At 38.1% G+C, this 19,407-nt stretch overlaps 3 protein-coding genes across 3 annotated transcripts; 1 reads left to right on the top strand and 2 right to left on the bottom strand.

Annotated features, from left to right (window-relative positions):
• Positions 1-831: 831 nt before the first annotated feature.
• On the bottom strand, positions 832-2,972 carry LOC101304284. Its single transcript, XM_004299227.1, has 5 exons — positions 2,671-2,972; positions 2,506-2,589; positions 1,876-2,199; positions 1,535-1,753; positions 832-1,316 (listed from the first exon to the last, which is right to left on the bottom strand). Exons 1-5 carry the CDS (start codon positions 2,839-2,841, stop codon positions 1,161-1,163), a joined length of 954 nt encoding a protein of 317 aa, XP_004299275.1. The 5' UTR covers positions 2,842-2,972; the 3' UTR covers positions 832-1,160.
• Positions 2,973-6,292: 3,320 nt separating this feature from the next.
• Positions 6,293-8,248, top strand: LOC101293793. The gene is made up of 3 exons (XM_004301049.1): positions 6,293-6,880; positions 7,317-7,963; positions 8,060-8,248. The coding sequence occupies exons 1-3, from the start codon at positions 6,293-6,295 to the stop codon at positions 8,166-8,168; spliced, it is 1,344 nt and encodes a 447-aa protein (XP_004301097.1). The 3' UTR covers positions 8,169-8,248.
• Positions 8,249-12,342: 4,094 nt separating this feature from the next.
• Positions 12,343-13,772, bottom strand: LOC101303999 (dof zinc finger protein DOF5.4-like). Its single transcript, XM_004299226.1, has one exon. The coding sequence runs from the start codon at positions 13,568-13,570 to the stop codon at positions 12,626-12,628; it is 945 nt and encodes a 314-aa protein (XP_004299274.1). The 5' UTR covers positions 13,571-13,772; the 3' UTR covers positions 12,343-12,625.
• Between the last annotated feature and the right edge of the window lie 5,635 nt (positions 13,773-19,407).

The raw sequence follows: 19,407 nt of genomic DNA, 5'->3' as shown, positions 1-19,407 counted from the left end.
TAGTAATACAGATAAGAGTTAACATAGGATTGAATCCATGAATGCAGGTTGGCTGTGGACTGGTCGGGGAGTCCTGTGCACATGCCTAAACCAGAAGGGCTGGACTTGAGAAAGCACAAGGCTCGGTGTGTAGGCCTTCAGTTTCAGTGTTTTAGATTCTGAAACTTGGTAGCTCATATCTATCTAGAAGCAATAACAGAGAGCAATGTTCCTAATCTTTCATAACCATGCATGATTTAGCTGCTATATATCATCTCCATTCAAGATTTAAGGTGTATTGCCTGTTTAATGAAGCTAAAAATTGACATCATGTAGTGCAGTGGACTGGTTCGAGAGTACGTAAGCATTCGTTTTGAATTATCTACGACAAGAAATTAGAATACATTATTGTATGAAAATGAATATCCAAATTATTAGGAAGTTGAATGATGCATAACCAAAACTGAAAACAAGTTGTACACGGATGGTAATCTATGAGATATACAAACATGCCCAGCGAACGCAAGAGAGGTTAAATAAACAGGCCCAGCGAATGCAAGAGGGGTTAAAGATGCTCATGGCTGTGAATTAAACAGCAAATTAGGCCTCAATCTTCTATTTGGTTAAATTCCATAATCATAAGATGCACTCAGTATCAATATTAGAACCTTGCTAAACTTATTATTGGAATTCAGGTTTAGGGTAGCATTCTTATAAGTTTTGCAGTATCTGCAGTTCTGCACCATTCTCTCAGATTAGCAAATCAGAAAAACACTTGCTTCATTGTTACAAGGTCACCGAGACCCTTGGCGATTCGGAATATGGATCAAAACAGCATAAGTGTGGCCGTGTGGGGATTATGCAAATGCAGTAGCATAGGTTGCATAACCATGCTCTAGTTGTGATTCACAATACAAAATTACTAGGATACAGCATTGTAACGCACGGCTCCAGCCAACCAAGTGTTGATGATAAGCATGACATACCATGCAGGATACAAATCTTGGGAGCAATCAGATACGATATCAGTAGGAATTCACACTCTGCTACGTTATATATAAATAACATATTGCTAACAAACTAGTGTGAAGCCAGTACTCTTAATTTTGAAAAAGAAAGAAAAAAGTGGAGCTAACAAACAAAGGGGTTCAATAGGCTCCTTTGAATTCCCCACCATAACTTCAGGTTTTCAAAACAAACGATTGAAGATGTAACCTTGCACTGGCTGCAGCAGCAATGGATTCTTCATCTTGCCTTTCTTTTGCAACAACAACAGCAGCTTCGTAAGCTTTTCTAGCAGCTTCCATTTTCTGCATCTGCGTCTCATCCCAATCTTCCTGTTCATTGAAAAGCAAGGGTCTTTCAATTGCAAGGAATACAGAAGCCTGAACAACCACTTCTCAAATAAATAATGCAAATAGTAAACCATGGCCTCAAACTTTCTCAACACACACAGGATGCTACCCAGACACCAGACAGTACTAATAAACAGGTCTGGATGCGAGGATCTAGGAATATAAACAACCATGTAGAAGGGAAGGGGTCATGAGCTTACAATATATGGAAGATGATCCACAGTACAAGGTGAAATATCATAATCTTCAGTGTTTGCAGTGGGATCAGTTTTGACCAAGCCATCAAATAGGATCATAAATGAGGAAATATCTCCTCGCAAAGAGTCTAGCTCTGCTCGGAGCTTCTCTGCACTCTTGTTTGATGTCATAGCTTCCCACTGTAACTTTTCAAGAGCAGCTTGCTTGTCTGCAAGCTTGATCTGTGACAAAAGACATATGTCAATAACACATTCGCAAAAAGAGTTGCCTGTGTGTCCAAGAGAGCAAGCAACACAGGCAAACCACCACCAATTCTGCTCCATTGTAAAAATTGCATACATACCTTTGCATCAGATAGCTGTAGCTGAGAAGCCTTGATTAAAGAATCCTTTTCCGCAGCTTGGCGCTTCACTTCCTCAAGCTTTGCTTGAACAGAACTCACTTCTTTCTTTGAGATCTCCGACGACTTCAAAAGTTCGTCTTTCTCCAACAATTTCCTCTGCAGATCCTCAAACTGAACCCTCAACGCATCCAACTCCTCGTGCTCCTTCTCCGCTGCCAAATCCCTCGAGGAAATACTCGAAACGCTGTCAGCGTCAGGGTTATTACCAGCATTCTCCCTCTTCTTTCTTGCCGGAATGGATTGCGCCCCATTCCTGTTAGACAACTATTCAACATATGATGCACATTATCAGAAAACCAACACAAAACCTATAAAACTGAAGCTCAAAGATTCGAAACTAACGAAAAGAAGCGATTTCAGGTCTTGCTAAAAAGAGTAAGTGATGATCAAAACATCATGCTCATTACTGCCAATACAATTTTCACTACAAATTGTTTTACTACAGTTACAAAAACAAGCACATTTACTTCAACACTGAAAAAAAGCACCAAAATTTAACCTCAAGATTCCAAATTAGCTAACACAGTAAAAAGTAACTCAAAATTCAAAACTTGCGAACAAGAAAATTACTTTCTTGGATAAGGATTCTCTGGAAGGCGTCTTGGTGTAGGTGACGGAGCCGCGGCGCGTGAAGGAGCTGCTGGCTTTCCGATCCTGAATCACCAGATTGAAAAATTCAGAAATCGAAAAGCTTCAAAATTTGAGAAATTGAGCAGTCGGATTTGGTGGACTTACGATGAGGGACTGGACGAGAGGGACGATCTCGACGAGGTCCTGGAAGAGGACGCGGTCGAGGTTGGCGTTGGCGGCGGAGGAGGAGGACTGAGTCAGCTGGGACGAGTTGGATTCCCATTTCGGGTCGCCGAAATGGGTCGGGTTGTCTTGCAAATCCAGGAAATGCTGCATCGTCTAGTAGAGCTTGGATTTCGAGAAAATCGAGAAGAGAAGCGGAGAGAGTAGGAGAGGACTGTGTGTGACTTCTTCTTTTTTCAAAACCGCTTCATTTCCGGAATGTAATTTTCAACCCAACGTTTTCTAGATTCTGTTTTCAAAAACTTACCAATTAAATGGTGTTTGTTATTAACACAATTTAAATGTGAATTTTAAAAAAAAAATTCTGAAATTTTGTGGGGCCGGCTCGGTGATGCCAATTGGATCAATTTTGTTTGCCGGCCTGGTCGGACCGGCCCATTGTTATTTGTTAAGAGGAAATTTTACAAATAATACCTCAATTACAAGTCATTTATCACATTGGTGTATCAATTTCAAAAACTATTAGATTAGTACCTCAACATTAAAATTCGACCTACTATCAATACCTACCGTCTTTAACGGTGTTAAGCCTTCATCTTCTTTGAGATATTTTTGTCTCTTGTTGTTTTAGATGTGTTGGGTTTCTTCGTCTTTGGAGCAGACAACTGCTCTCTCTCCTTCTATTCCTCTCCTCACTCCTTTGTGCCTCAAACAAACTTTAGTCTCACACACCTATGAGTTTTTGCTTTGGTTTAAAACTTTAAATTACTAATTTGCTTTAGGATATTTTCGTCTCTTGTTGTTTTAGATGTACTAGGTTTCTTCGTCTTTGGAGCAGGCAACTGCTCTCTCTCCTTCTCTTCCTCTCCTCACTTCTTTGTACCTCAAACAAACTTCAGTCTCACACACCTATGAGTTTTTGCTTTGGTTTAAAACTTTAAATTACTAAGCTTGTTAGATTTTTGTATGAAAAATGGATAGTGAGGGATATGAGTTCAATTATTGTATTGCATGGATAGTTAAAAATTCTTTTTGGGTTTTTGCACGGATTGAGCCGGAGAGTTTTTGGGTTTTTAACACAGATAGAGCCGGAGAAAAAATCATACAGGCACATACCAAAAAAAAAAAACGAAAGGACGAAATTGTCCTTGAGATAGTTTGCAAAATGATAGATTTGACACTCTTATTAATGAAGAGTATGTTAATTGTATTGGGATTAAATGTTGAGGTATCGATCTAATAGTTTTTAAATTTGGGACATTAAAATGATGAATGACCGTTAGTTCGAGTACTATTTATAAAATTTCCTCATTTGTTAATCCTCGTGTGTTATGTTTGTTCATATCGTGTTCGAGTCGGTTGATAATATAGGTTGTAGTCGAGAACAATTCAGACTTATTCAGTATCATTTGGTTATTTTAGCATTAACAATCGCAGTACAAAAAGCTCTGACCTCCTATGATTGTGGTATTAGGTTAATTTTTGGTATTTTAAGATCGAAATTGAGGTGAAAATCCAAATTACCTTGTTTTCAATGAAGGATGAACCCTTTAATCTCCAATAAATTTCTTATTTGTTTTCAATTTTCAAATAAAATGTACTCCTTTATGTATAAATGCTTCCACTAAACCCATAATAGTCATTCCAATTTTTGTTTTTTTGTTTTATGGTTAATATGGAGTAATTAGAAATTATTGAAAGGAGATTGGTGAGATTTAGCATGACAGATGGACTGTCCCAAACAAAAATGAAAAGGAGAAGCCAAAAGAGACATAACCTGGAAGATTTGTGGTGGTGTTTGGTGAGGTGACAGTTCAGTTACTAAAGCTTCACTAGTACCTGCTTCATGGGTTCTTCAATGCTTTGAACTGTCCCTTTATTGTTATCAATCTTCATGGGTCAGTTTGCTCTCCCTAGCTAAATGCTTTATATAAACCACAATAACGCATGACCCTCATTCTTTGTATTCTCATTCTCTTCTAATTCTTCTTCATACTTTATGAAATGTCTGGGTTTTTCACCCAGTCTATGTAGAGCAGCTGACAGTCAAGAACTTGGTTTAGGTTCTTGGGGAGATAGAGAGGTAACTCATGATTTTTTATTTTAATTTTTTTCTTTTGGGAAGATGAAAATTGAAGTTTTGATTTAAGGTTACCTGATGTTTTGATCTGAATCATGGTTTTGATATGATGTGCTTGCTTTACCTAGACATAATTACACTACCTAAAACTATAATGATAACCCCAACTGTATTTGACACGCACATGTTATCTAATTCCCCAAATTCCATTATTTCCCATGTCATGCATATGTGTATCTTTGATCGGGTTTGTCACACAATTAAGTCTCTACAGATTCAATACTTATTGCATTTCTGCTTTTGTTATGAAGTATGAACCGTCTTTGTTCAAATGTTAGACCAAATTAAAAGAAATGTCCTAATTCAGATGTTCTTCGATGCCTTTCATCTCATATTTTGCAGTCAGAATCATAATCTCACCCCTATTGCAAAATCCAGAGTTTTGGGCATTACTGTTCAGTAATATCTGCAGTTTCTCTGGTGAGTTTATTTGCTTTTCCTTCCCATATCACATTTCTGCTATGTGGATTCTTAGATGAAATAAGTGCTTCATTGAAGGAAAGAGCTTTATAAGAGCTCAAAGTTTGTATCTGTAATTGCTCTAAACTCTAAAGCACTATGCTTTTGTTAGTGCAGGTCACTTGAGGCTGGGATTCATAAGTACCTGCATTGTTTTGGCGAGAACACTCTAAAATGAAGGTCATATCTCATTTTTCAGTTGAAGGAAATCAACTTCCTCAGTAAGGTTATGCAGCTTCAAGGTACTTGATGCTTGACCTTTTTCAAAATTCTCTGTCTTTACTCTGTAATTTAAATCCTTAAGGAAAGAAAAATGAGGTTTGAAGTGTTCGATTAAAAAGACTGAATTAGGATTTTAGGGTTTTTGAACAGAAATAAATAAGCTTTGGGGTTTTATTTGTTTCCTACTATAGATCCCAATTCAAGATTACAAGGTTCATAGCACCTATTTTTCTTGACTGAAAATTTAATGATTTTCACATTTGTGTTTGGGCTCCAATTGACTTTGGTCAAGGTTCAACCAATTGGTTTGGAAATTACCATTTTTACTTTTGTTTCCAAGATGAGTATTTGTTCACTTCCTAAATGGTTCATGTTGCTGGATAGAGAAGTAATGGTGTGATTTGATTTCATGGCTAGATAGCCTGAATTAAAGGATCAAATTTCAATCAAAACATCCAAAAGGGTGCAATGATTTTGCAAATTCAAAAAGAACAAAGAGAAACAAAACTTGGATAAGAAAAGACGGAACAAAATCTGAGTTTCAAAAAAGTACAATCCTAAATGATGGTTGTGGAAGATTATGACACCTCTGAAATTTGGTGAGGATATTACGCTCTGCATTTACAGTTTTTCATCTTCATTATTGTTTTCTTTTGCAGTGTGGTGTTTGATTGAATCATCATATTGTGAAGTTAAGATTATCCTCCTACATCCAATCGTATTCTGTAGCCAGACAAGTTTTAATCTTTTCTTCGGGTTGATTACTTGTTAAATAGGGAATCCATGGATGGTGATCCCACTTTGGTGTTCAAGCCTGTTTTCAAGTCTTTCAAATTCAAAACCTCAGAAGCTATGGAAGGACTGAAGGTCCAAAGGAATACCAGTATGAAAGACAGCAATGAATTCATTGACAATCCTAAGAGAGAAAATCCCGAGGTGGTTCAAAGTCCACATTCAGATGAGAAATGGAAGGCTGCTATGGACTATGACTTACCAGAGTTGGTTGCTTTCCTTCAAGATAGTGGTTACCCTTTTGTTAAGGACATCTGCATTGACAGTGTTGTGCCATCTCAGAATAAATGTTTGGAAGAGAACTGTGATTTGGATTTTAATAATGTCTCTTGCATGGTTAGCTCTGATGCCGAAAGTAGTAGCAAATTAACTGTAGAATCTCAGTGCTCATCAGAGTCATCAAACTCCAGTGTGTCGAAACATATATCCGACCAACTGTGGGAGGAGGATGTAAGCAAGCAAAGTGGTTTCAAGAACTTGACAACTGAAGATGGAGAGAATTACGGAGAAAAAGATGATACTTCAAGTGATCATTCAACCAAGATGATCATATCTGAAACACTACTTCAGATTAGACAGGTAGAACCAATTCTTGCTTTCCTCATATTATGCTTTTATATAACGTTAAAAGATATTTACTTTTATGGGATCGTATTTACATGATAATGTTTAGTATTTAGATGTCAAAATGATGTTTGTTTCAACTCGATGCTTAGCAAATTTAGCTTAAAACACTCCTTGCTGATGTGAAATTGTATATAATTTAAGTTGAATGCTTTTCCTTGTAGAAATAGGAGATTGTAAAAGTCTCCTTTTGCTCATTTTCCAGATAATCATGAATCTATGATGTTATATGTCTTTGCTGTTATCCTGATTTTGTAACTCCCACTACAGTCAATGCTTGATTTCCTGTTCATATATAAATTCAGTCATATTCGTATTGGAGATAGCAGATTAGAGATGGGCATACTTGTATAACTTATTGGTCTGTTAAATTTGTATCCATATTCTACAGGATCCAACTAAGGCAGTCTTGTCAGATTCAGTGGTATTATCCTCAACTGAGGCAATTTATGAAAAGAGGCGAAGCAAATATTCTCACAAAACTGCCTTAGAGAAGGCAAGAAGAGTGGAAGTATTTCCTCCAAGTGTAGAGTGTCATTCTCGGAATTCATCTAAAAATGGAACAGGAAGAAATAGTTTACGACAACACAGCAAGAATGCAAGAAGTAGGGATACATTTTCACTAAGTGATTCTTCCAAAGATGAGATGTCGGATAGCTTAACAGGAGTGAGTCAATCACAACAACATTGCGGCAGAAATACAAGAAGAAAAGAGATATTTCCACAGAGTAATTCGTCTAAAGATTGGATGTCAGTTAGCATAACAGGATCAAGTCAATCACAACAGCATTGCCGTGAGAATGCAAGGAGAGAGGTATGGCATGCAAGTGTGGAGTGTCATCCTCAGGATTCATCCGAAGATGGGATGTCAGATAGTGTAACAGAATCGAGTCAATCACAACAGCATCTCCGTGGAGAATCAGGTACCTCAGTTTCAGGGCCTTTAGCGATATACTCAGGAGCCATACCAAGTTTTGGTAGCATCTCTTTCCGATCAAACAGCAGTACAACTAGCTCTAGGTCTTTCACATTTCCCATGTAAGTCTTGCTTGCCCCTCCTCCAAGGTATTATAGTTATTTTCTCAGTTGTTGGTAATGGTGTTTGATAGTTCAAAGATTTTTTCACTTTAACAGAATATCCTCAGAATGGGCCGGCAGTCCAGTGAGAATGGCTGAAGCAGATATGAGACAATTACAAAGGCATCGTCGTTGGGGGATGCGATTTCTGTGCTGTACCTTCTGAATTTCTGAATACTTACACACATAACTTATATTTCTTGGTGTACACCCTCGATTATAGTGTGGATCTTCCATTATAATCAATCCATTTCTCTGTAGCCTTTAGTTTATATACATTATGACATGCCTTACAAATTATAAATATAAACACCAAATGACTTCATAATAGTAACAAGTTTAGTCCATCTAATTTGTTCAGTTGCAAATGCTGGAATGCTAAAAGTTAAAAATGAAGAGGGTGTTAGAGTTTGGATCAAAAACAATTTCCAAACTTCCAAACTAAGGATCTTTCGACTGTTAGAGCTAAGATGGTAAGAAAATCTATGTTCTGGGCTATTGCTAAAAAGTTGGAGGAGAGCATTGGCAGTGCCATAGGATGTAAAAGGAATTTAGGACATGCTTTTGCAGAAAGAGAATTCATAGGATAGAACAGATCTTAGAGGGTAAATTGTAGGCTTTCAATAGTGAGGTACGAAAAATCACCCTAGAATGGGCAAGTAGTCTACTTGAAAATGAACTATCAAAGAAAGAGATTGTGTGGAAGAAAGTGATTCTTTGTACAAAGATATGCAACTGGGTTTCTACTGAGACTTGGTAATAGTGTAGTTGGGGTCCTATTGCCTAACTTACCTGATTTATAGATGCACTAAAACAGAGCTTACTCTTAATATACTCAATCCTCAGGTGATGATATATGAAACTCTTACCTAATTATCAGTTTTAAATCCTTGGTCCTTTTCCATAACAAAAAAAATTTCCCCATTTCTCTGCCATCAAGCTATGATTGTACTTTGTACCCATCAGTATTCTTAAACAGCCTCAGCAAGTTCCATTGCCAAGTGTTTGGTCCAAACTGGAAGTGCCTGTAATTTGGCAAACAAGCATAAATGGTGCACCAGAATACCAACTGGTGAAAAGTCTTCTGCTTCATGATGATGATGATGAAAATGAAGATGATAAGGATCCCTCACAGAATAGAAAACAAAGACCCACAAACAACCCCATATGACCCCATCATCTGCCCAACTGTGAGATTGAATCTTAAAAATGGAGTAGTCACAATCCATGCCAGTCCACCATGGTCCATAACCTATTAAGACCTTAATTAAGGCCTTAATGACCTTCTTAATTGGGCAATCAAGCTTCTCCTAGGCCACATCCTCATCCGCCCCTAACTAATTGTGGTGGCTTTGGACCAATTTTATTTGCACTTTGCACATGCCTACCTAGCAAGCAATCTCTCTATCATATTCTCATCTATGTGGAAAGCTGCTGATCAAGTATATACATATTCCTTTCTTCTTTTGAAAAATAATTTATATATTTATATATAACGGGCACCTCCTATGACCTAAGTACCAAATTATCCTCCATATAGAAGGTCTCTAGTTCCAACTACAGCTTTTAAAACACAACCATAAAGAGTGACCTTGCCTAAATTGCTGCCGGCACTGGAGTGATAGATTATAAGCTAAGCACTTAAGCCAGGGATTTGAATGTTTGATCAGCTACTGAGAAAAATCAGAAGCAACACCAATAAATTGGTCATTATTTCCAAGATTGGGATTGATTCTGTGAATGAAACCCAGTAGGCTGGAGTCCACACAGAGTCGGGTATTATCCAAAACCAAAGTTGAAGATGAACATCAAATCACGAACAGCTTCAAGGATTTTCCCTATGGAAGTTATTGTGAAAAGCTAACCAGCTAGTTGGCATTGGTGTCGACAACGGGGTGTGTGTGTGTGTAGCTCATTATTTTTGCTTCACATTCATCTATATCAAAAAAATCTCAGATAACGTCAGCTTCATGAGTTTCCAATAATTCACTTTTGAGTTTCATTTCGGCTCCTAAGAACATGTTTTTCCCAATTATTGATGTGTTTAGCCAAACTAAAATCACTTCAATACCTTTTAGTTCTCATTTGTTAACTCTATAATGCATATCCAAATTCCCAAAAGTCTAATCCTGTTATACTTTTAGTAGTTTGTTTCATACATTTATCAAACAAATCATATAGGTCTGCCCCGTTTGGTCGTTTCATGCAAAGAACATAAACTCATTACTAGTTTTGCTAGACAATACATCACACGTTGAAACTAGATAAATACTACATCACACCTTGTGCGTACAATGCATTAATGCAATAAATAGAATGTATACTGAAATTCATGTTTAACCAATGTTATGCTTCGATAATTTGAGTAACATTCATCAGCTTTTAAATACAACAACGAGTCGACTTACAACCTCTCACTTACAGAGGGGCCACTAATACCACTATACCGTCAGTCCACATCCAATTTTCCATTTACACTCCTTATTGAATAAAAAAAATTGACTAATGAAAATCCACATCCAAATTGAGATAGCACATTCAAATTTAGAAGAAGCACTTGAGGGGATGTCATTCGTTTCATCATGCTAAATATACAAATTCATGTGAGATTTAATTAGAAACACACAAAGACTTGGTAGCTCAAAATAAGAACCTTGGCAATGAATAAACTCAACGGGGTGGAAATTTGCACTCTCCTATTCATAATTCACACTAAATCTTTTCTTTTAAAGTAACTTTAATTTTGTCTCTACTCACATATGTTTTGTCTTTTTTGTGAAATCTTTAACTATAATATAAAAATGGGAGCGTGGATTGTAAAATGGAGAGTGCAAATTTCACTCCCCAAACTTAATTGGATGATCAATTAAACAATAGCTATTGACCCACTTTTTTATTTTACTATAGGAAAACCATTGATCACAAAAAGAAAGAAAGGAAATCCTAAAAAGACGATTGAATACCATATTGGCGTATTGATTGATGACTGGAGAAAGAAAATCTCAAATACGATTGAATATCAAATTGGGGTATTGACGTATTGGTGTAAAAAAAACCAATAACCAATTGTTCGTGACAATTAGATATATGTTTCGAGGAGTTATATAGTCACGTCTTTTTACTTTTATTGGGTGTGTAAGCAGGTTGAATTGGGTTGGAGAGCAACGTTATGTGTTGGAGTTTCCAAACAACATCAAACTAGTGATACTCAATTCAATTTTTATTTTTGCCTTTTGTTTTCTCCAATATCTCTCACACACAATAAATACACACACACATATATCAACATATTATTCTCACATGTGAATTGACGCCATTTTCCATACAAAAATAGAGCCTTACTTTTACAATAAGAACTCAAACACACACACACATATATATACCATATCAACATAATATCTTCACATATATACCATTCATGCTATTTCCACACCATAATAAAAGTTTATAACAAGAACTCACGTAGTTTGTATAAACCTAAGAATTCACGCAATATGTATCATGTCCCTATAACACATTTTTCGTGTGAAGGATATGAAAATGCGAAGCACACACTAAAAACAAATTAAATTAAGGCTTCAACACCTCGGAGCAAACTCACAAATACGAAACTCATACAATGTTTGTCGAGGACGAGTTTATGATACAAGTCATACAACCTTACAACCTCAATATTGTTAGGTTTTTAAACAGTTTACAGGTCACAGCTCACCGTTGTGTAAACATGGTTAAGAAATTAAACGCTAGAGCTCAGACCAATGTAGCACTCCACACTCGAACAAATACGAGTGAGTGAGTCGTGGGGAGAAGAAAATACATAACCATCCACTACCTGAAGCTCCACTCATGAGTCCACCCAACCCAACCAACTAAACCCCTCTTAACCGTGGGTCCCAAACCATCCCTAACTTCCACGTCACCATCATCATCACCAGCAGTCCAACATGCACATGTTCACCCTCCCCCAGAGAATACTGGGGGCCCCACCCAAACCCCTCTAAGTAGTAGTACTCGTACTTGTCACAGAATACGACTCGCCCCACGACAAACCGACCTCCCCCCACCCCCACCGGCCCAGGCCCATCACCCCTTTCCCACGTGTCCCCACCCACTTCCCCATCATCTCCCGCCACGTGTGCCCCCTAATCCCGCTTGATCGACGGCGTCCGTACAAATAAAATCCCCTCCGGAAAATAAAAAACAAATATCTCCCAACTGTTACAAGATGACGTGGCACGCCCTTAATTGCAGCTCAAAACCCACTAATTACTTAACTAGTCGTTTGATCTCACTAGATTAACCAACTAATAACAACCACCACAGTTCATAAGCACAATAGTGAAGCACTATAATATTTTTCTATTTATATAATTTGATTAATTTAAATCCAGATACATTAGAGGCAAAGCCAAAAACCAAAAAAGTAAAACTAGCATGAGAGGCAAGAACAAAGCCCAGAACACCTTACAAAATCATCAAATTAAATCCTCAAGAAACCAAGAGATTAATTATACATGAAAAAAATTTACATACACAAAGCAAGTCATATTCATAATTTTTATATGAGATTTTCTCAAATTCTTGTTTAAATTAAATCTGAGATTGTTAAAGTGAGCATTTTTTTTACGGGATGTAGAGACTGGGAGGATCTTGATCGGTCCATTGACCCTGACTCCAATATGCATGATCAACGGTATTGGGGAGATCAAACAAACCTTGATCACCAGCCGGCTGCCAATCCAGCGACCCAAACCCTCCTCCTCCGCCGTTGGCTTTTGTTTGAAACACCGATAAGTCCACCTGAGCCGTTGTCTGATCCAGCATTCCTCCGGTCAACTCCGGCAACTTCATTTCCTGGCTGTTTTGTTGCTGCTCCCACTGGCTTTGCTCAACCTGCTGTTGTTGATGACCCGGTTGGTTCACCCTGAACGGCGGGACGGAAATATTGTTGATGTTGGTGAAACCAAACGGCACGTCGTTCGAGGCCGTGATCAAGCTCGTGAAGGTTACCATATCTGAGAACATTCCAATTTCTGTGGCAGCGCTCTGTTCGAGCATGGTTGCAGTAGTCGTCGTCTCGAAACTCGCGTTTGCGCCGCTTTGGGAGACGAAGAACTTGGAGTCTGGAATGTTGAGAAGATTGGAAGCTGATGACGTGGACGACGGCGCCGAGACGGCCTCCGTTGCTGTGGCAGTAGTGTTGGTGAGGCTCGAGCTTTCGCTGCTAGAGTTGGAGGTAGCTCTGCGCTCGCTGTTCGGCTGCGGCGGTGATGCCGGCGACGAAGAAGAGGACTTCGGCTTGGATCGCTTGGCTTTGCGGCAACCTCCGCCGACCGGGACGTTGCGGAGGACGCCACCTTTGGTCCAGTAGCGTCGGCAGCTCTTGCAGAAGTGGCGCGGCTGAGAAAGGTTGTAGTTGTTGTAGTAGCAGAACTTTGTGTTGAGCGAGTCGCATCTAGGACACTTCAAGGCCTGGTGGTTTTGGTTGTGGTGCGGCCGTAGCCTCCTGTCTCCGGCTCCGGCTCCGCCGAAGAACCTCCCTCCGAACGACGACTGAATGTCTTGCATTTCAAGTAGAGAATATATCCGATCAACTTGAATTATGTATTTGCCAACTGTTTGCTGAAAACCAATCTCACATTTGCGGAGATTGAATGTCAATATCTCTATCTTAACTCAAACACTGTTAGCTAGCTTCAGCGCTGCGAGTGAGTGCGAGAGAAAGAGAGAGAAAAGGGAGAGAAAATTTTGGAGAAGAAGGAAATGGAAGAAGCTCTAAAATCTAAACGACCGACAAATATCCTCTCGAATTTTCTTTTTTGGTTTTGCGAATTACGATTTTCGCCCCCACATCAACAGGAAATGACGGTACAACACTGGACGCTGTTCAGGGTCAGGCGGGAAAGACGAAACTACCCTTGTACAGTCTGCCGCGACTTGAAAGCGGTAAGAGGGTCGGAGTCTCAGAACAAAAATGGGATAGCGATCGGGCCGTTGGTGGGGGACACGTGGACGGAGGAGGGAGCGAGGGTGTTAACGTCCGCAAAATGGGTTTTGTCTACTTGTCGGCCACCCCGGTTTTATCGGGTGAGGGGGTTAAGTGGAGGAGAGATCGCCACGTAGCGGGATGTAACTGGTGGTGGGTGCCGATTCTGTGTGACGTATCTGACGTGAGGTTGTCTGTTGATGGTGTACGGTCTACGGTGCGCCCCGTTTTCTCATTAACCCTGTAATCTCCAAATCATGTATCAAAATCCCCATATTCATTTTGTTTTGTCTATGCTTAAGAATCCACTTAGACTTTGAAACTAAGAACCTAGATTCAAGAACAAATAGCGAATATAATCTTTCCATCGGAATTTCATGTCTTCAAGTGCCTTGAATTTGGTCATTTTGCATTCCATCATCAACATTTTCTAGTCTAAATTCTATAGACCTAAGTACACTAAGTGATACAAAGCAATCGTTTTTATAGTTATCCGAAAACTCGAACATATGTTACTTAAACTTGAATCCCGTTGTTTATATCCTAATATCTTTGTTTGCCGTGAATTTAGTTAGATCTCATACTTTTCTTGATAGTGTCTTTGTATCACTTCAAGTCATATGCACTTAATATATTGTCATGCACTAGAGTATTTAGATATTAGATGAAATGCGGAAATTTTACTAATAATTGAAACTCTGATAACATATTAGATTGCATGGTGGAAGGAATGGTAAGTGTTATTTGATGTTTTTATCTAATAAGAGCCTATTTAACTCTATAAATTACAACATATGTACGACAGATGACATTATATTATATAAATAAAAATAATCGTTGAATCATTGATTGATCAAGAAAATGCGACTCATCTATTCAAATTGCAATCATGTATACAAATGAAAATCGTGCTGATATTCAACCTTGAACTTGGTTTCAAACTAGAAATTGTTTAAGTAGAGAGATCTGACTAATAGAAGGTGTAGACATTTATCAACATATAAATACACCTTGGACTATAAGGGGGAAGGTATATAGTTCAAACCTAAGAGAGTAAATGAAGAGTGTTATTTTCTTATAGTCTATGGTCTGTAGCTTGGAGGTGTGATGATGCTGTAAGGATTAAGCTAGCTACAATGTTCGTTGCTTAAGGCCCCATGCATGACATTACTGCTACGCACGAAGAATGTCCGATATATACGTGTACGGTGCAGATCGATCAACCGCCGTCGATCATTATCGGATTATGCCATAACCACCAGATCACCACCATTCAAGCGGTGGAGCCCCAACACAGCCTAGCCTCACTCATAGTACCATACAAACCGTCCTCCATTGACATACTTACAGTGTTCTACGTACACTCGATCAATACGTCACACCACGACAATTTTTTTCTATAACATGCAATAATTGTGTATTTGATAGAACACAAATTCAACAATGTGCCGACTATTGAGCTTCATGTCACACCTCCACCACTCATAGAGATCTTGAGTTCTTGCTGCGTACGGTGTTTCTGAAGTATAATACTTCTTTTTTTTTAAAGTATAATACTTCTTTTTTTTTGGAAGTATAATACTTCTTATTCAAACAATATCAGATAGTATAATGCTCAGTGAACTACATTTTAAAAATTAACTAGAGCCCACCTGAGTTTAACACCAGACCCCAAATGTGAGAAAAACAAAAACATTGTTCACGTTAAAGAGAGAAGATCCTGCTTCTCTCTAAAATTTCAATCACCTTCACCCATATGGTGATATTTCATCCTTGTGGTGTCTCATCCCTGGTGGTGATTCTTTACCTTAAGTGGTGATTTTCTTTTCGTTTTGCCTCTGATTTTGGTCATTGTGTATTAGATATGTGTTCATCTCTTAGATCTAAAACTCTAATATATAATCACAGATCTGTTCTTAAGACGATTTGCAGGCTTTTGTCTTCTCTTGTTTCCCAAGATCTTCAAACCACGAACAAAACTCCTTGTTCTATTTTATCTTACCATGTCATGGAGGATTTTGTTTTCTTCTGCAACCACCTCTACATATTTGAGTTCTCTTGGCTCAGATCTTTTTTAGTTTAGTTGTGGATGTTCCTCTATACGCGATCTTCTCGTAATCGGCCAACTGGAGAATGTATGGCGGCTCCGGCCGTATCCTCACCTCTGCCGACCACCTTAGTGCTCTATCCACCCTCGTGATTTCCGTTAGAGCTTTGGCGATGAGTCCTCCCCGACAGCTACGAGATAGAGTTGAAGAAATAGTCTTGTTTAAAGTTTGGGTGTGTTGGGCTGCTTGTGCTTTTTATGTTGTAGGCTTTTATTTTGTGTAGTTTAATGTCTTTCTCTTGTCTTAATTCTTTATGAATCTGACTCTAAATAACTTGTTTATGGTCTGCCCATAGTTTTATTTAGGTCTCCATTCTTTATGAACCATGTCATTTAATGAAACATTTTGATTGGACGATACACTCAAACAGTTAGTAATTGATCGTATCAATGGTACGCTAGAAATTATATGAGTGCGGCTATTGGGACCTCCAGATTTGCTCATTGTACCTCCCTGTCTCTTTACACCTCCTTTTTATTTTTAAAAACAAGCATTTGCTCATTAGACCTCCTTTCAAATTCTTAAAATAACTTTAGGTTTGTTATTCATATATATTCAATAATTTACTCATTATACCTCTTATTCGCTTTCTAGACCTCCCACACATTAATTTTTTTCTTTTTGCATGAAAACATCTATTTCAGACCTCGATTGCTTAATTTCTTTTTTCTTTTTCTCTTTTTTCATGAAAACCTCTTTTGCAACCTCAATTCCTTGTTGTTGTTGTTGTTGTTTTTATTTTATTTATTTTTTTGCATAGAATGTCATTAACCTATATTATTTGATCAAGTTGTAAGAACGATTTTTCAATGACAACAATTTAAAAAAATTTAAATCATTAATTGTTTTCACAATCAATTGCAAAGCAGCAAAGTTGTGTTTGTGACCGAATGTATAGTAAGTTAGTAACTACAAAAGTAAGAAAATAGGTATACATGAAGCAAATCTAATGAAATATTAAAGTAAGCTAAAAACCCAGAAACCTTTGACCTAGAAGAAAACCCTAAAAAGGCTAATTGCGTCTTCATCAATGGAGATTCTTCCATTTAGTGTAGTAGTTCTTTGCGATTTGCGATTGAGCAACGGTTGCACTTAGGTTTAGGGTTTATAGACTCCTCACATTTTGTATCGTTAACTTGAAGAAAAAAAAAAAAAAGGAAGAATACTAATCTGATTACAATTTTTTTTTTGTGAAATTCAATGTCTATTATTGTCATTTTGTATGAGGTTATATTTGTAATCCAATAAGTCAAAACATGTGGAGGTACACTGAGCAAATTTAGAGGTCCCAATAGCCGCACTCAAATTATATTTGTAAAATCGTTTCTTAAATATCATCGATCACTCCCTAAAATTCGTTCCAAAGCGTGGTCGCAAAGCAGTGCAATCCGACAGATCGAGGGAGTGACAAGAAACATGCACGTCTATTCGTCAAGTGGAGCTTTGGGAGGAGGATTACACATGAAAGGAAATGAATGGACCAAATGGTACACACACATAGTTACATAAACTATCTAGGTTGTGCATTGTATAACTAAAAATTGGAAATATCTCTGGCTCTAGCTAAACGACTTCTCTGGTAGCTAGTTAGTACATACAAACAATAGAGAGGGTAACGTTTTTGTTGTTTTGCTCTAGTACAAGTACCACTCCACGCTAGAACTCCAATAATGGAAGTGAATTGAAACAAAGGGAGTGATGCAAAATCATAGAGTGAAAACAATGGGATTGATTTGGATTGCTTAGAACTTGCTTGAGAGCCAGAGCGAACATATATGATGATGAAAACAGCTTCACATGCTCGTGGGACGGTGGTGTCCCTACAAAATTAGGTCTTCTGGTAGTTGTCCACATCTCTCTCTCACTCGAGAGAGGAAGCTATATAAGTGGAAGCCACCCTCGTTTGGGAATAGATGCAAATTAGGTTAACCCATTGGGGTCCTCTCATATTGCTACGCACCTTTCACAATCTCTAAGATTGCATGAGATATGGTGAATGAGAAATATCATAGTATGTATGTGAATGATGTACCACCGTTACAGTCGTTTCGGACATGACGGTGTATCGATATATCGACATCTTTGTGCGTGTTCAGATAAAACATGAGGTGACCTTAAAGTTTTTTTTTTTTTTTTTTTTTTTCCCGTAATATAAGAACTATTCGTGAGTTATAATATGATGTATCATGTCGACACTAAATCTCGACGGTATGTGCCAATGCCGGATTGGGCTCGGCTTATACGGCCCAGTCGGTTGAAACAAGAACATAAGGACTCAATTTCTGTCCAGTTTCTTCCTCGGAAACCTATCATGTGGTGATGGGAGCCCAGCCCATTATCCTAAACCCTATAAACCCCATAAAACCTTCTGGATATAGTTCTGCAAGCTTTGCTGTGCTTCACTGCTTCCTTAATCTTGTTTTTTCTTTCCAGGGAATTTGTATCATCCCATTTCCAAAGAGTATGGACATCCATTACTTTCCCAAAGTGGACAATGTAAATTTTTGGATACATTAGTATTCCCTCTCTCTTTGCAAGGCTAAATGCATGGCACAATTCTTATAATTTGTTTGCTTTGAAATGCAGATTGTCATTTTTCTTATTTTCCACTATGAATCTATGATTTGGGATACTTGGAATTATATGCTCAAGGTGATAAAGGCAGTCCTGCTCCATCTTCTTTTTGGTAAAGGAACGAATCGCAATTGGAAAACTTGAAACTGATTACAAATTCTGCAGATTTTTACAAAGCACAAACAAATGGTGCCCAGCCAAGCCCAATTAAAATTCTGAGGCACTTGATGTCACAAAGCCCAAGCAATCAAGTTGATGAGACGCATACCGGGGTGGTGATGTTGAATGATGATACTGCTTATACAATTCAACTGGACCTTCTCATAGAAGCGCCATTGGTACCCAGAGAATTGTATGACTCCAGTTCATGGCTACTCGTATCTTCGAATTCTTTACCAACTCATCCACTTTTCCTGATCCTCGAGCTGATGGTTGCTTTGTGCTGTAATTTCTTTGATTCATTGCTTGATATGTCGATCGGGATAAACCCTGGGACAAGCAGAACACGAGTCTTATGTGTTTGCATACTTCGTCGATTACCTCACTCATCTACTTGACAAAATGAATTTATTATGATCACTCTATTTGGTTAACAAAAATATAATTGATTGTAGTCTTTAGGATTGAATGAATATAAGAATCACACTAACATAGTTGTCGATGAATACCAATTGTGTGAGCATATATGGAATATTGGGGAATGATTTTAGAGAGATTGTATACAGAATGCATTTGTA

The sequence above is a fragment of the Fragaria vesca genome, linkage group LG5 (genome assembly GCF_000184155.1).
Source record: "Fragaria vesca subsp. vesca linkage group LG5, FraVesHawaii_1.0, whole genome shotgun sequence".
Lineage (NCBI taxonomy): Eukaryota > Viridiplantae > Streptophyta > Magnoliopsida > Rosales > Rosaceae > Fragaria > Fragaria vesca.
This window is presented reverse-complemented; position numbering and strand designations above follow the sequence as displayed.

Coding starts and splice junctions, on each gene's coding strand:
- LOC101293793 (XM_004301049.1), top strand. CDS start 6,293: ATGGATGGTGATCCCACTTTGGTGTTCAAGCCTGTTTTCAAGTCTTTC. Junction 6,881..7,316: donor CACTACTTCAGATTAGACAG/GTAGAACCAATT, acceptor CATATTCTACAG/GATCCAACTAAGGCAGTCTT. Junction 7,964..8,059: donor AGGTCTTTCACATTTCCCAT/GTAAGTCTTGCT, acceptor TCACTTTAACAG/AATATCCTCAGAATGGGCCG.
- LOC101303999 (XM_004299226.1), bottom strand. CDS start 13,570: ATGCAAGACATTCAGTCGTCGTTCGGAGGGAGGTTCTTCGGCGGAGCC.
- LOC101304284 (XM_004299227.1), bottom strand. CDS start 2,841: ATGCAGCATTTCCTGGATTTGCAAGACAACCCGACCCATTTCGGCGAC. Junction 2,200..2,505: donor GAGAATCCTTATCCAAGAAA/GTAATTTTCTTG, acceptor TATGTTGAATAG/TTGTCTAACAGGAATGGGGC. Junction 1,754..1,875: donor TACAGCTATCTGATGCAAAG/GTATGTATGCAA, acceptor CTTTTGTCACAG/ATCAAGCTTGCAGACAAGCA.